This window comes from Hibiscus syriacus, unplaced genomic scaffold (genome assembly GCF_006381635.1).
Source record: "Hibiscus syriacus cultivar Baekdansim isolate YM2019G1 unplaced genomic scaffold, ASM638163v2 tig00116925_pilon, whole genome shotgun sequence".
NCBI classification, from domain to species: domain Eukaryota; kingdom Viridiplantae; phylum Streptophyta; class Magnoliopsida; order Malvales; family Malvaceae; genus Hibiscus; species Hibiscus syriacus.
The window spans coordinates 157192-172680 of record NW_024063474.1 but is presented as its reverse complement, the minus strand read 5'-3'; the positions used below and the strand labels follow the sequence as shown (position 1 = coordinate 172680).

Below are 15489 nucleotides of genomic sequence, written 5' to 3'. Positions count from 1 at the left end.
TATAATAATTTCAATCTTGTTTGTAAAGTTTTGAATTTATTCCTTAAACCATAGCACGAATTTATTAGGTTGAGATACTTAAAATTCGCAATACGAACTTAGGGACAGTTGCCTAAGTAGAATTAAGTTACTACATAACATAACTAGATAACAAGCATGAATACACAACTTCCAAACGTGGAAAAAGAAAAAAGAGCACACTTTTAGCAGTGCCATTGGTACCTATTTTCACTTCCAACTGTTTTTGAATGTGGAATGCATTTTATTCTTGCAAAATGCAAAAACAGGAGACGTATTTGAATTAAACATTGAGCACCCAGAACCATGTTTGCAGAGCATGATTGAACAAAAGATGTCAACCTTTGCCAGCACTTGAATCAATTACTAGAGCAATCTCCTTCAGCTTTACAGCATAATCGACACAAACCTGATACCAAGAAAACTTTGTAAATGGTTTCCCTCAGTTTTAGTGACTAGCAAGGCCGGGAAGCTGATGGAGAGAACAACTTTCAAATGTTTCCTTTAATATGATGACCATGGTTAAATTAAAAAAACAACTACAACACAAATCATACAACTTGAAGACAATGAACCTTTGGTTTTACATGACCATTGAATTTGTAAACGCATAGGATCTTCAAGTTAGGTTTTCTTTTTCTCCAAAAATAAGTCCACCTGGTAAAACTTGAGTGCATAGAGAAAATATGGTTTTAGAACAAAAACTGATTGTAAGGAAATCCTTTGATTTTCTTTTTTTGACTATGGCTTTCTTGGCTACCGTTGACCACTTGGCTGGAACAAACATGGAGAAGATAATCTATTCGTAACTTGTATCGCCTTTTTTTCCCTATATGAAAAAGCAAAGGTGGAATGTAAGATTCTGACTAGTGTTGCGGAATCAAGGTGCCATCCAAGCACTAGAATATGTTTTAGTGTGTGCCTTTTTATGTACGTGCCTAATGTGTACACACATATATATGCCTAATATATATATATATATATATATATATATTAGTATATTTATATTTATAAAAGCTTGACATATATAAGATGAAAATCAACTCTAAATGGTGTTTAGTTTATCTGCATTTCTGTTGATATTTATGGGCTAATATACATGATTTAGCCTAGACACACATCTCGACAACACCGATTATGACTGCAGAAATTTAGCCTAAACAAAAAACATAGATTCGCATGGTAATAAAAGAAGGATACAAGCCTACCTTCAGAGGTGGATAGTGAATCCTGCAAAACTTTCTTACTTTTGACTTTTTAAGTAGCTGTAACCTCTGCCTGCAGCTTTATTCTTACTTCATCAAGGCAAGTTTCAAGGTTCCTGAATTCTTCAGTGTCTGAAAATGCCCCAGCCTAAAATGCCACTTACAACAACATTATAAGTAATTAATACTTCTAGAAAGTTGTTACGACATGACCAAGCATAAACATAAATGACTTACCATGTACTAGAGACTAAGAATCAGTCAAGATCAACTACACTCGAGTAACAATTATTTATTGCAAAGTCATTTCATTTTGAGTTGTTTTAGTTAATCGGACTGTTAGATCTAGTGGTCAATTTATGTAATTTGTTGGACCCGTCACACATTTGGGGCCTAAAGAATCTTCAACTTAAAACTTAAAATGAATGATGAAAACGAAAATATTTCAAATCCTTACAGCTGAATCAGTAAAATTAACTACATAAAAAGTTGAAAAAGTTTAACAGTTAAAACATAGAAAAGATAATTCATAAATGCAGGCAACAATGCAATCTACAAATAGTAATGCCAAACAACTTGCCTGTTTTAGTGTGTTCTTCAAGTGCATCTCAGCCGTAAGTAGTTCTCGACGACTATTGGTAGAGGAAGAGATATCCATGTAGACCTTACAAAGATCCGACGAGGCCTGTGCAAAGCTTTTAAAGCGGTCTCTATCTTTCCACAAATCAGATCCCTGAGACAGAGAGAGACTTATTCATGGCATAACAACAATAAAATCACTAAAAAGCTCTCCTGAGGGAAGAGTTGACAACTTATCCCAGTCCAGAATCAGAAACTCAAATAAGCATAAACATCATTCAAGGAAAAGAATGAACTTGGTTGATCATAATGCTTTGAAAAATTAAAATTATAAAATTTACAATAGCAGCATACAAGGCATTGTAAATGTAAATGGAGATACCTGATATGATCTAACTTGCTTCAAGAGTGCTTCACAGCACATTGTGAGGTCACCTTTAATTCTATGCCATCTTGCATATAAGCCCCACAATTCTGGTCGACTTTCACTTCGAACTATCTGTATCAGACAAGTCGTATGCATTAGATATTGTGGTGATAGTAATTACTGTATCAGACAAGTCATATAAGCCCCACTTATTTACTTTTTTTGTATCTTAGCTACCACTTCAATTATAAATACAAGTATATTATCAATGTAGGCATAATTTAGCCACATCGCACAGCCCAAGTAATGCCTGCCTAAAGTATCATGTTTAAGTACAGATCCATATGACAACAAATTTAGAAGTTCTGTGATTGGCGCTAAGCATTAGAATCCTACAAGGAGACAACTTTTAACTCCCGAAGTGAGAGAGTTTACCATCACTTGTAATAAGTATAAAAGATACTAGAACATGAGAACCATGAAAGAATTTGGAACCTGTTGTAGAATTTCTCCAAGAAATTCCACCAAATGCTCATTTCCTCTCAAATTTTCACCAGTCTGCTCAGCATTTCCAGATGGATTAACAGAATATACAAGTGAACTGGAACTGGTCTGAATGGAAAGACCATCAACATCATGAACATTGTTTACAACAGGCAGTCTAACTGAAGTCCTTACCTCCAAATATTGCATGATTTTTTCAAGTAATTCAACATTAATTCTCTTATTATTGGTCATATTTAAAACCATCTTAATAGCTTCCAGCGCCTACAAAGATAAGTCAAATGAAGATAAAAAAACAATACAAGTATATTCAAAATGAAATTAATAGTCATTCAATTAATGGCTATTTCAGAAAAAAAAACTCACATGCAGAGAATCTTGAGGCTAACTAGAAAGAATAGTCACAAGGACTCATTTAAATGCAAAAAATCAAGTCATAATTTAAACTCTTCCATTTATATCCAAAAAAATCTAGATTTATCTCACCAAATGGTCTCATTCAAAAGCACAAGTTATTGTCTATCTCATTGAAAGTCATTTCCATTTATACACACTTTAACTCGTACTATTTCTTTCACAAACACTTAGTTTCTAAAATTCCATCATTTAGCATCTTCATTTGAATCAAGCAGAACCCTCCAATGAGGCCAAAGAGAGGACATGCGCAATGTTACACCAGATGGGGTATTGTAACATGGCTAGTTCTGACCAGCTAAGTACCACCTCAAAAACAAACAGCTTAGGCAGGATTATTACCTGACCAGTATTGCCAACATCAAAAGCAACATTACTGTAGTTCTCCCACATCTGCCAACTGTCTCGTCTGTAACCAAAACAGATTGTCAGTACCGCACAGCAATAAACAGTGTGTTTGAAAATACAGGCCTGGTGTGTGCATAACGTGTGATTTAATGAAAGTTAGAAAGCAGTACTTATATTTCAAGGCCTCCTTGAAGGCAATAAAGGACTCTTTGTTCTTCTTCTTAACCATATGCCTGCACGATCAACAGTTATGTTCCAATTGATTAAATTTTCCATGAACTGAAGTCTATATGGTTGAAAATAGTGACACAATTTCCATCAAAATAATAAGAATTATGACGTAGTAAATTCCCACATTGAAGGAGGCAGAAAACTCAAATAGTGATTTTTTTATATATAATAATAGGAGGTCTCGTTAAAAACCCCCTTCATAATTGTCCGTCCTCCAAGGGGGGGACAAACAACCAGCGGAAAGAGGAAAAGAGCACCTCAAGTTTTATTAAAATAAGGGTTTTTCAAAGAACCCAAACATTACAACCAACACAGAGAAGAAAATTCCATTACATGAAGCAAACACTACTCAAAGACCCTTATCCTAAAATCACCCAATCCCTCTTTTAGCTAATTCATCTGCTTCCCAATTAGCACTTCTCAGGATCAAACGTAATAACACTTCTTTTGACAAAACCAGGGACCTAATCTCTCTAACAATAAGCTCATAACAAGTAGGACAGCTAGAAGGGTTTTTAAGCCAGTCTAAAGCGTTATTCCAATCACTTTCTCAAATAGTGATTGATTCAGATCAAAAGACAGTTCAACAAAGATATATCTCAAAAGGTCATGGAACCAAGCTTCAAAGTTCTCAAAAGCAGCTTCTCTAAACTCCCAAACGAGCCTAAATGAAACTCAAACATGGTTTTGTTAGTTCCAAAATAAACAATTGTTCCATGGTATGTCATAGACAACAATTTTCTTCGATAGTATCTAGAACCAAAACAAAATCTTCAGATAAATTCTCAATTGTAAGTCTTTACTTCCACTTCAAAGATGTCACTTTTACGGATAAATTTTACTTATTAAGTGCGGCACAGATGTAGAATGTTATGTTGCTCTAGCTCTTCATTTTCAATGGAGCATCTACGTCCAACATTCATTTATAGAACATGGGTAGAGAGCTCTTTATTCATCTAGGAAATTTTTAACAATCCAAAGTTAAGATGGACGTACAAGGAAAATAATAATTGGAACCTATGAAAAAATGGCAAGGCTATGTACTTGGTGTTTATTGAATAAAATTTTGAGGAACTCTTTTCCTCCTTCCAACGTTCGTTAAGATATATTCATAGCTTGAGGGGTATGAAGGGGATTTTTAACGAGGCCTCCCATTTTTATAAAAACAAAAACAAAAAACCAACCCCACGTTATTGAAGAAACTCCAAACACAATTATCCCTGGGATAAAAGCAATGATTGACACTGCCAGAAGAGGATAAAAGTACAAATATCTTGGGGAAGCAAATGAAAACACAGGATATAACAATGAAAGAGAAAAGAGCATACAAACAAGCAATATTGTTCCAAGCCTCTCCATTTTCAGGATCAAGTTGCACCGCACGAGTAAAACCATCGAGTGCCTTTTCAATATCCCTAGCCTGTACATGGTAGTGTTAATCATAAGTTTAAAAGGTTTATAACAAAGAAACAAACCTGCATTTTTTTATTTTTTTAAAATCCACTTTTTAATGAGAAATCCATATTGTTATATATAATCTTTGCAGGCAAAATTGGTGATCAACCTGATAAATAAATCAACTAGTTGCCTAGGCAAGAAGCAAAACAGAAATATCAAGCTGCATACCTTCAATGCAGTAGCACCAAGTGCAAACCATCCATTTGAGTACAATGAATTCAAGCCCAGGGCAGACTCCCTGATTCAATTGTAATCAGCTTTTCAGCCAAATAATACTTTTTTTATGTCAATCCAAATAAATTATAAGCTACAAAAACTAGTCCTATTGTAACAGAAAAGTAGAGAAGCAATAAAGTAAATATACCATAGGATCTTAGATTTTTCATATTCTCCTCTTCCATATGCATTATAAGCAAGCGACCGCTGCCACACAAAATGAAGTAATAAGAAAAAGGAAATGAACATTTAATTGAAGACCATTATAAAGAAAATACTAAAACAAGACATACAAAAATCAATTTAATTATAAGAAACCCAAGTCAGTCACCTTAGCTCGCGCTGACCTATCATTTGAAACTTCCAAGGCTTTCTCATAACAGGTATCACTATGTGTAATATCACCCAATGAACACCTACAAAATGAAAGTTCCATATTAGAATCGTATATGGGAATGCAACTAGGGTGATAACTCTTTGATCCCTCAAGAAGAAACAACCGAACCAAAAACTAGTACACAAAGTAAATACATGATGCCGACAATTCAATTGATTTAATTTGTTTCTGCCTCTTTCAGTCGCAACAGGTAGAGAACCAAGAAGATAACTACTTCATTTTCTTATAAAATTTTGAAATCAATTTTTTATAAAAGAAAATATCTCATTTAAAAGTATCAAAAATTTCATATTCTAAAAAGGTCAATTTGAAACAATTTACATTAATAAAAAGTTAATATTTTATTTTATTACAATAATTTATTATTACTCTACATAAACTGTTAGTAACATATTAGATCTTACAGATTTAAAAAATGGATTCATCTTCATCATCGTTGTTAAGATTGCATGATAATCATACTTCACCTGTATATAAACAGGGATTTTTTTTATGAATATATAAACAGGGAATTAAGTTTTTTTAGGCAAGTCCCAACTGAAAATTATTGTTTTTTTATAAGTGGAGGCCTCGTTAAAAACCCCTTCATGATTACTAGAACACCATAAGGTGCTCAAGAAATCAGCGAAAGGAGGAAAAGAGTGCCTCAAATTTTATTAATAAAAGGGTAGTACAATGCATATGATTACAACCAAACTTACCCCCCGTACAATAGATAAAACCAAAAAACGAGAAAAAAACAAAACCCAACCAAAACTCCCTATCTTAGCCAATTCCAGACTTTGCTAAAACATCTGCCTCTAAGTTTGATGGCCTAGCTATCCAAAGAATAATGCCCTCCAAGTTCCTGATCTTACCGCAATTTCTTTAGAAATTGAAATATACAAACTTGGGCATTTATCCAAATTCTTAATCCACTCCACTGAAAATTATATTTTTTTATTAAATTTTAATTTCTTAATTGAATTTTATATTTTGTTCACTTTGGAACTTGCCAACTAAGTAATAAGTTCCAAAGATTTAAAAATGAAAATTCTAATTTTTTTGAACACTTCAAATGTCAAGCTTTTTGAAAGACACCAAGCAAGCATGATTTTACTTTTATATAGACTAACTATGTTAGGATTGGTATTATACTAAAATCAATATGAAGTGTGAAAAAATTACTCTTAGTTGACTTTGTTATTGATGTTTGACTTTAAGAAGGCAAAAAGCACGCTTTGATATCAAACCAAATAAATATTTTGAACACTTACAATTAAATTGAAACCTTTTCAAGAGCATAATGCACTATTTTACTTCTACATAGAATTTATATGTTATGATCAGTACTACGTTTTAGTAATTTGTTCAAGTTCAATTAATTATGATCTCTTTTAAGCAAATTTTGAACGTAAAAGCAGGTAGAAAGAAAGCAAGTTAGCAAGCAACCAAAAAAAAAAGCCAAGTTAACGAGACTGGCATTTTTAGCGTAGGCACAAGCTATGAAACAAACATGTTTAATTTGAAATCAAAGGAATAGAAAATACATTATGAGAAGATCAATAAAACAGATGAATCCACATACCATAACTTTGGGTCATTTGGTGCACTAGACAGCTGCTTCTTGATGAGTTCAATTGCAGCTGCTTTCTTCTCTAATTTGCTGTTTACGCAAGTCACATTTCACATGAGATTGAAATAGGAAACAAAGAGTTCCGAAAAGAAACAAAATGTATGGATAAACAAAGGAAATCTAACACAGAAAAGAGACGATAAAGTTCATCATACCTGTAGCAGTATATTACATTATCCCACAACTCTAAATCCTCAAAGACTTTAAGGGCCTCTCCAATCAAACCACAGCTAACTAAAATCTCACCATATTGCCTAAAATTATGAGGAAAAATGAGAAAAAGCGAATAAAGGAACACTGCAAGAAATTGTTAAAACAATTGGCTCTATTAAAGAAGATATATACATATACAAACTGCATAAAACAAGATTACAAATATGCTGCAACCTAATGCAAAAACAAAAATATATTTACTTCCGAAGAGCAGGAATTGGCGGGATATAAACAACATAACAAAAAGGAAGCCTCAGTGGAATCCCAGGTGAAGGCTTGTGAATACTCTCAACCTGAAATAGTGCAGAACAATTGTGTTAAAAATCAAAATGTACTTCAAAAAATACTAGAATTGAAAATTTTGATGCCACAAAGAGTAAACTTAAGAAAAGAAAGAAAGATAAAAAAAGCAGGCACTTATAAACATCAAAAGTCAACTTCTTTGAAAAACTCTTGTCCAGTGTAATAAAAGGCAGCTAATAAAGACAAGATGCATGACTGGTTGCTTAACACAAAGGTAGAAAGGTCATCAAACTTCGACATCCATCATAATATTTATAGTATATGGTATCAATTAATATGTAGACTTTATGAGTGTATGGCTGTATGCTGCGAATCAAAATAAAACATTCAATAGCAATAAATGTCACATTACTATGTGTACATTGTATTTGTAATTACAAAAAAAAAACCTAACATAAGCAAAGGACAAGCGGGGATATAAAATAGCAAAGCCACGCCATATTATTAAAAGAGGCCGGAAAAAGTATCAATGCATGGACACTGGTCTTACCAAGTTATCCATCATCTGTAGTGCACGCACCTTTGTGCGACTGCGAGTAGACTCCCATCGAATTCGTAATATATTACAGAAACACTTCAACTGACAAAAGTACAAAGCAAGCAGCAATCCAAATTAATAATGTTTAAGATCATTTCAATGCCAAATAACTTTCCACAATTAATAAACTGACAGTTCATCAAACAGATAATTCTGATAGTGGTTAAATCATCTTTCTTCTGATCAACAAGTATCATGTTACTATCTCGACTACATTAAGATTGCATATTCAATTCTGGCATACTTAGTTTAAAGAAAACTCCATATGTAAAGCAAAGAGAACAACTAGGAATAAAATTCACATTTAATACAGTTAAATATTAGCTATTTCAACCCCCCAAAAAAACTTGTATACAAATTTGTTTGACCCAGATAACTGGATGCTTTTGCATTAATCAGCTTACAATAAAGAACGAAGATTTTTGAGAATCAATTGCCTCTATATACGGAGCCATATCCCAACCTGAAATATACATAGAGCAGTAAGTTTTAAATAAAGAAAAGTAGCCTAGACATTTAATTTAACTTTCTGATAGGAAAGATAAATAATAAAACCAATTTCTATTCTATACGGATAGTACCTGAGTTTGTCAGCATTCTTTCACTCTTTATATAAAGAGATATCCTTAATCTCCATTATTATGCAGTATATATTAATCTCTTAAATGAAGGGATCTTACTTTGTGTTGTTTGGGCTAAGGGATTTTTCTAAATTAATATCAGAGCTATAATAACAATGCAAAGGTATAACATAGAAGGGATAGCTACAAAATCATTCTCAATATATGCCTACATAATTCCACAAACAGTACATCAATGAAGACTGAAGAGTAACACTAATGTGATTGTTTCCCTTTTCCTGGAACTTCTCTAGACTGAAGATGAAGGTGAGCAAAATTGGTCATCAAAGACTTCTTTGAAAGTTTAAAAATAAGTTTATGAAGGCTGTGGGATGAAACTTCCGTGGAAAGAACCAATGAGCGAACTGATAGACAAATCAATAAAAATAAATAAACAAATAAACTGTTCGTTCTTAATTATTTCAAGTAATTTAAAATGCAAGCATTTTTTTATTCTTCATTGTCCAAATCCAAACAAGCTAAAATTTGAGAAGAGAACAGCAGCAGAAGATAAAGAATCAGTTCATTAATTTGAAGCAAGAACAAGGATTAATTGAAGGATGACTAGGAATATAAAAAGAAAAAGTTCTTGCGGAAAGGAGCTATGGTTTAAGCAACAGGGTTTTATTTTGGAGGCTATACATCTGATGCTCATACAAGAATATGAAGAATCTACAAATAGGGGTAAAATATACAAGATAAGACAATGAAGAACACAATATCCATGCTGTCACAACCTTTTCCTAGCTTAGATGACAATGTCAAGCCTATTGTCCTTGCTTTACAAAAGGAAGGCTCCCACAATGAATTCAAATTCATACCTACTGGTTACAGGAAGATTTTATTTTTCTGAAGACTCCTCACCTTCGCAAAATAATTATAATACTGTGTTACAAAAACCAAAAGCAATGTTCACACCAGCAAAAGGGGCCAATCGAAAAATATTTGATCCCCTTACCTTGCATTTCACCATGTGGACTACCCTTTTCAATTAACAGGCATCGTGCTAAAATCACAGCCTGCTGGACTGCTGTTAAAGTGGAAGCAACACCACCACACTCATTCTTCCCAAAATCAATACCATTCTCCACCAGCTTTGGAGTCATAAATATGTCAGACGCTTCACTGACATTTGGACTAGTCAACTGACTTTCAGGAGTTATGGAAGTGTTTATAGCACCACTTCCTGATTCCGAGTCTGTATTTGCAACCAATATCATTTGTGCCTTTGGTTCTACCTAAGGAAAGATGATTCCTCCTATTAGTAACAATTGAACATAAATTCACAACAAACGTGTTATTAAGACCTCAACATTAACCTGATGTACAGTTCGTAACCCAAGAATGCCAGTAACAGAGAGCTGAAGACCAGCAGCCAATTCAGCCGACTCAAAGTCTAACCTGCAATGAGGAAATTGACTTCGATGAACAAAAATAAGCTTCTAAACAGAAGAAACTTGTACCACTAGGAACCTCAGGCAACCCATCAAATACTAATGATTTGGAGTTTAAAAAAAAAGTTTATGCTGAAGAGAAAAATTGCAATACATAGCATGACCTCCGAGAGCGAGAATACAAGGCTTTCAATATGTCCCTATTATTGAATAAGCACATTTCCCTCTACATATTTCAGAAATGGCATGAAATGTTGACACTCAAAAAAATTTAAGCAACTGCCATGCCTTGAGAAAAGGTATGGTCGACTAGGTAAAACCTGTTAAAAACAACTATTTCTCGAGTAATACCACAAATGCATATTGACAGGAAAAAGATGCGACTTGGAATAGACTTATCTGTCAAATTCTGAAGTATGCGACAATGAGTAAAAATGAGCAGTTAATTGATGTTTCGTAAAATTTTCACGTGAGATGAGAACAAGGGGGTAATCTTGTCCATTGTAAATAAATAGCTCCACAAATTTATGTACAATTCTATTAAGACCAGATCAAGCTATGCATAAATACTCCTATCAATCGGTTCAATGAATATACTTTGAAATAAGAATCAATATATCGGTAATAAGCCTCCGCCTTATTTCCTTGAAACTCACCTGCAAGGATCAAGTCTTCCAAAAATATATTCTAGCACCCCTGCTTCTAAATGAACTATTGAAACAATTGTAGATGCTTCCCCATTTTGCAATTGATCACCCCAGTAACTTGTCACTTTTTCCAAACTTCCAAAATTATCTGAATTTTCACCCTTAAATACTTGCAATAAGTCAAAAAGTGAAGAAGACCGCTCATCCAAAATTCGTTGATGAATAAGTAAAGCTCTGAACAGCCACCATGAAATGCTCTTGATTTCAAACGTGGACATGACACTTGCTTCAAATAGTAGATCTCTTGTCCTCAGGAGTAACATTTTGGCAAAAACTAGGTACTACAAAGCAAAAAAAGACAATCGTAAGTAAATTTATAGAAATCAAACTGTAAAGTTGAAATCAAGAACATGTCCAAAACAACAAACTAGATCCTCAAATTATTCGAGGAACAGATTTCAACATTCAGATTTTATACGGAGAAGTTAATATTATTGTATGCAACAATAAAGAGAGTTGAAATCAGCTATGTACATTGCGTGCATTATTTAACTATAATCAGGCTCAAAAGAAAGCAATTCCCTTCTATAACAGATAATTAATTATGAGTTAATTATCATTGTTGATAATATATTATCTGCATTTCATCATCTGTTTCTGTTTTAAGAAAAGGCAAAAATCAATTGCAGACATCAAGTAAAAAAGGCAACAAAAGCCTAATACTTTGTCAAACAGCAAAAAATACTGTAAATTAGCAACACTCAACTGGCATGTCTCCCATGTGCTCTTCAATAATCTTTCAAATTGGAGATGGTCACTTTTCGTTAGCATGGATGAAGATAGAAAGTACTTATATGTTCTTTCCTATCACCTTCTATCTTAACTAAGCATGAATAAACAAAATCACCCACTGCTTTTCCATCCTCCAGCTCCTATATCTTATGAAGAAAAACCAGAGTCACTATTACACTCCTACTTGGTTTCTACACTGAGGCTAAAAAATGAGTAAATAACTAAAGGAAGGGTCAACTAAAATATTATAATTATTTAAAGAAAAATGTTCATCTATGTTTTACTTCTTCAAAGTCCTTTCTCTTTCACTTATAGACCCCAATCTAAAAGTTTCTGATCATTCTCAGGTGTAAAGCAAATAGTAAAAGCAGCAACAAGAGAAAGAAATTAACAATTTTTATTTCTATAAATTTGAAGGACGGGCTTATGAACTGATAATATACATACCTGAAGATAAGAGAACTTGCCAAGTAAATCTGAGCCAGCAGCCATGAGCTGAATCCTCGCCCAATTCTCCCATTCCACCATCTCACTTCCTTCCCACCACGCCTTCATTGGTAGTGGCCGCTTCGGTAACCCATCCACGGGCCTAATTTTTAAAGTCATAATATTTTATATAAAAAGGAGAGAAAAAGTAGTCTTAAAACAAAAGTATTAGCAGAAAATGAAATTCATAAACGATTAAAATAAACAAAATACTAAATGCAACTTCAAATTTAACATATTTCTTACATAAAAATAAAATAACACATTTTCTTGCTTTATAAAAACGTAAATTATTTATTCCGATTTTAGAGAATATTGTTGGACTTATATCAAAACTCGGTTCCTATAACATATATATTATTCGGAAAGTAAGAGGCAAATAAAAGAGCTACAAATAGACAGTATTTCATTTAGATAGAAATCGAAGGCCTTACCCAGTCAAATTGCACTGAGTGAACCAGAATAAAGCTGCCACAGCAACGCACGCAACAAGAAAAACCCTACAAGCTTTCTCCGCATCGTCAATGGAAGGTTCATTAATGAACGATTCGACTCGGTCTAGTAATTCGGAGTAAACTCGGTCGGGAGAGTGAGTAGACAGGTCGTAGTCGGGCGAGGCAAGGACGAGTCGTGCGGCGTCCGAGGAAAGGGCTCCGAAGTAGTCACCGGCCTCGACGGAAGTGAGGAAGTTGGAGATAAGAGCGTGAAGAGGAGGAAGTGAAGCAGCAAAATCATCTGAATGTTGGAAGTGAGAAGATGAAGAATCAGACGGAGGTGGACGGAGGGTGCAGCGAAGGAGTCGTAGCTCATGCCCTCGAAGGATTTCTATTTCGCGTTCCGCCATGTTCATGGAGGTGCTAGAGAAATGAAAGAGGAATCAGAGGGAAGGCCGGAAGGGTTTTAAAAATTAAATGTTCAATTGGAGGCTAAATGTGTCAATTAACGACTTTTTACTGTCAAGTATTTGAGAGGCACGAGCGTTATTTATACCGATATATGACTATTTAAATAAAGGATTAACTTTTTTTTAAAAAAACCCTAAATCCCAAAAAAAACACCACATTGAGGAGAAGTAAAACAAAGATTGAGGAGACTCAGAGAGTAGGAGGTGCCTTGCTCTTCTCTATTTGGTTTTCTCAGTTTCTCACATACGATCACACTCTACTGGCATTGTTGTTTTATTTGTTTGAATCTGCAAATTTACGGGCTTGAAGAAGATGGAAGTTTTTATATATGGCTTCTGAATTTGTAGTCTGAGAAATAAACTGTAAATGATTTGGGTCGGCTTCTTTGGTTGTAGATATATCCTTAACTTGTGAAGAATGTGAATTGATTTTCTTGCCCTTTTATTGCATATAATTGTCATATCTTGTTTGCTAGTTCTGGAATCTTCAAATTGCTCTGCAATGGTTGGAGAATCATTGCCGGAGTTCAACGATCGGGAAGATGTTTTGCAGCCTTTACTTAGCGCATCAAACTCATCTTCGCTACATGAAGCCCTTGAGGTTCTTATACAAGCTTCTAGGGATACCGTTGGCCGTGCAGAACTTGCATTAAGGAATATCCTTCCTACTGTTTTGAAGCTTGTGGAATCTCTCCATCGCACATCAAATCGAGAATATCTCATGCAATCTTTGAAGCTTCTTAGGAATCTATGTGCTGGAGAAGTTGCCAATCAGAATTCTTTTTTGGAGCAAAATGGAATAGAAATTGTTGCCACTGTTTTGAGGTCTGCGGCATTTGCTTCTGATCCGGATTTTGGGATTACTCGTTTCAGTTTGCAAGGTCTGGTAAATGTTTCATTGGCTGGAGCAGAGCATCAACAGGCTATTTGGCTTAAGTTGTTCCCAAATGAGTTTTTCATGCTAGCAAGCATCCGTAGTCTGGAGACTAGTGATCCTTTATGTATGATTCTATACACCTGTTGTGATGGAAGACCTGGGCTGGCTACTGAACACTGTAGAGACTCGGGGTTGCCTATTTTAGTCGGTTTAATTCGTACTGTCGTTTCAGGTACTGATGACTAGACTTCGATTTTATGTTTTTATTAGTGTTCTGTACTTTGTTTTAAATAAATTTAGCTAACTCTAAATATCTTTTTTCTTAATGTTGTCGTATCAGTTGGTTACAGAGAAGATTGGTTTAAGTTACTTCTCTCGAGATTATGTTTGGAAGACATTCACTTCCCAGCACTCTTCTCTAAACTATGTGAAGGCAATGCCTCTGAGAACAGGGGAAACACGACTTTAGGGGATAATTGTTTCTCATCAGAGCAGGCTTTTCTTCTGAGAATCATATCTGATATCCTAAATGAACGAATTGATGAAGTCAGATTTCCCGATGATTCAGCATTGTGTGTTCTTGAAATATTTAAGAGATCCATAACGATTGTTGATTTTGCCACTAGAGGCAAGTCTGGTCTTCCAACTGGCTCTACATCCGTTGATGTTATGGGATATTCTCTCATTATTTTGAGGGATATCTGTGCTGGAGACGATGTAGGAGACTTTAAGAAAGACTCTGTAGATATTGGCATGCTACTCTCCAATGAACTTTTAGACATTTTATTATCTTTGCTTCGTGATCTTGAGCTGCCATCAACCATAAGAAAAACCCTGAAAGATAGTGAAAATCAAGAACTGATTTTGCATTCATCTAAGCTTTGCCCTTACAAAGGATTCCGGAGAGATTTGGTTGCGGTAATCGGAAATTGTGCCTATAGAAGGAAGCACGTACAGGCTGAAATAAGGCAGAAGAACGGGATTCCACTGTTGTTACAGCAGTGTGTAACCGATGATGACAACCCGTATTTGAGGGAATGGGGGATTTGGTCTGTGAGAAACTTACTAGAAGGTAATGCAGAAAACCAACAGACTGTGGCTGATTTACAGCTACAAGGGACTATTGATACGCCTGAACTCACTAGACTTGGTCTCAGAGTGGAGGTTGATCAAAACACTCGTCGCGCAAAGCTCGTAAACATCCCAGGAAGCTGCCAAAAGCCTGTCGAGTAATTTTATTTGGCTATTTTAGTGTAGTTGACTCATAAGAGAAGGTGCGTTGTCCTTGAAAATTTGTTTTGATCTGGACAGTTATGGGAAACAAGACTGACTATTTCTGGTTCGGGTTTTTGTTTTTGCTTGG

The 15489-nt window shown here is 34.7% G+C and overlaps 2 protein-coding genes across 3 annotated transcripts; one reads left to right on the top strand and one right to left on the bottom strand.

Moving 5' to 3' along the window:
* The first annotated feature begins 397 nt into the window (after positions 1–397).
* Positions 398–15461, top strand: LOC120187967 (ataxin-10-like). Its single transcript, XM_039191545.1, has 3 exons — positions 398–407; positions 13698–14358; positions 14467–15461. The coding sequence occupies exons 2-3, from the start codon at positions 13752–13754 to the stop codon at positions 15357–15359; spliced, it is 1500 nt and encodes a 499-aa protein (XP_039047476.1). The 5' UTR covers positions 398–407; positions 13698–13751; the 3' UTR covers positions 15360–15461.
* Positions 1226–13228, bottom strand: LOC120187966 (tetratricopeptide repeat protein 27 homolog). 2 transcript variants are annotated; one of them, XM_039191543.1, is made up of 21 exons: positions 12780–13228; positions 12307–12448; positions 11077–11408; positions 10346–10427; positions 9985–10264; positions 8811–8869; positions 8359–8448; positions 7767–7858; positions 7508–7606; positions 7305–7382; positions 5672–5756; positions 5489–5547; positions 5293–5362; positions 4995–5086; positions 3606–3668; positions 3430–3496; positions 2848–2937; positions 2665–2727; positions 2185–2301; positions 1804–1956; positions 1227–1371 (listed from the first exon to the last, which is right to left on the bottom strand). In XM_039191543.1, exons 1-21 carry the CDS (start codon positions 13193–13195, stop codon positions 1276–1278), a joined length of 2625 nt encoding a protein of 874 aa, XP_039047474.1. In that variant the 5' UTR covers positions 13196–13228; the 3' UTR covers positions 1227–1275. The 2 variants fall into 2 exon arrangements, with proteins under 2 accessions (XP_039047473.1, XP_039047474.1); XM_039191542.1 differs by having other exon boundaries at positions 1226–1371; positions 2665–2937.
* Positions 15462–15489: the final 28 nt, after the last annotated feature.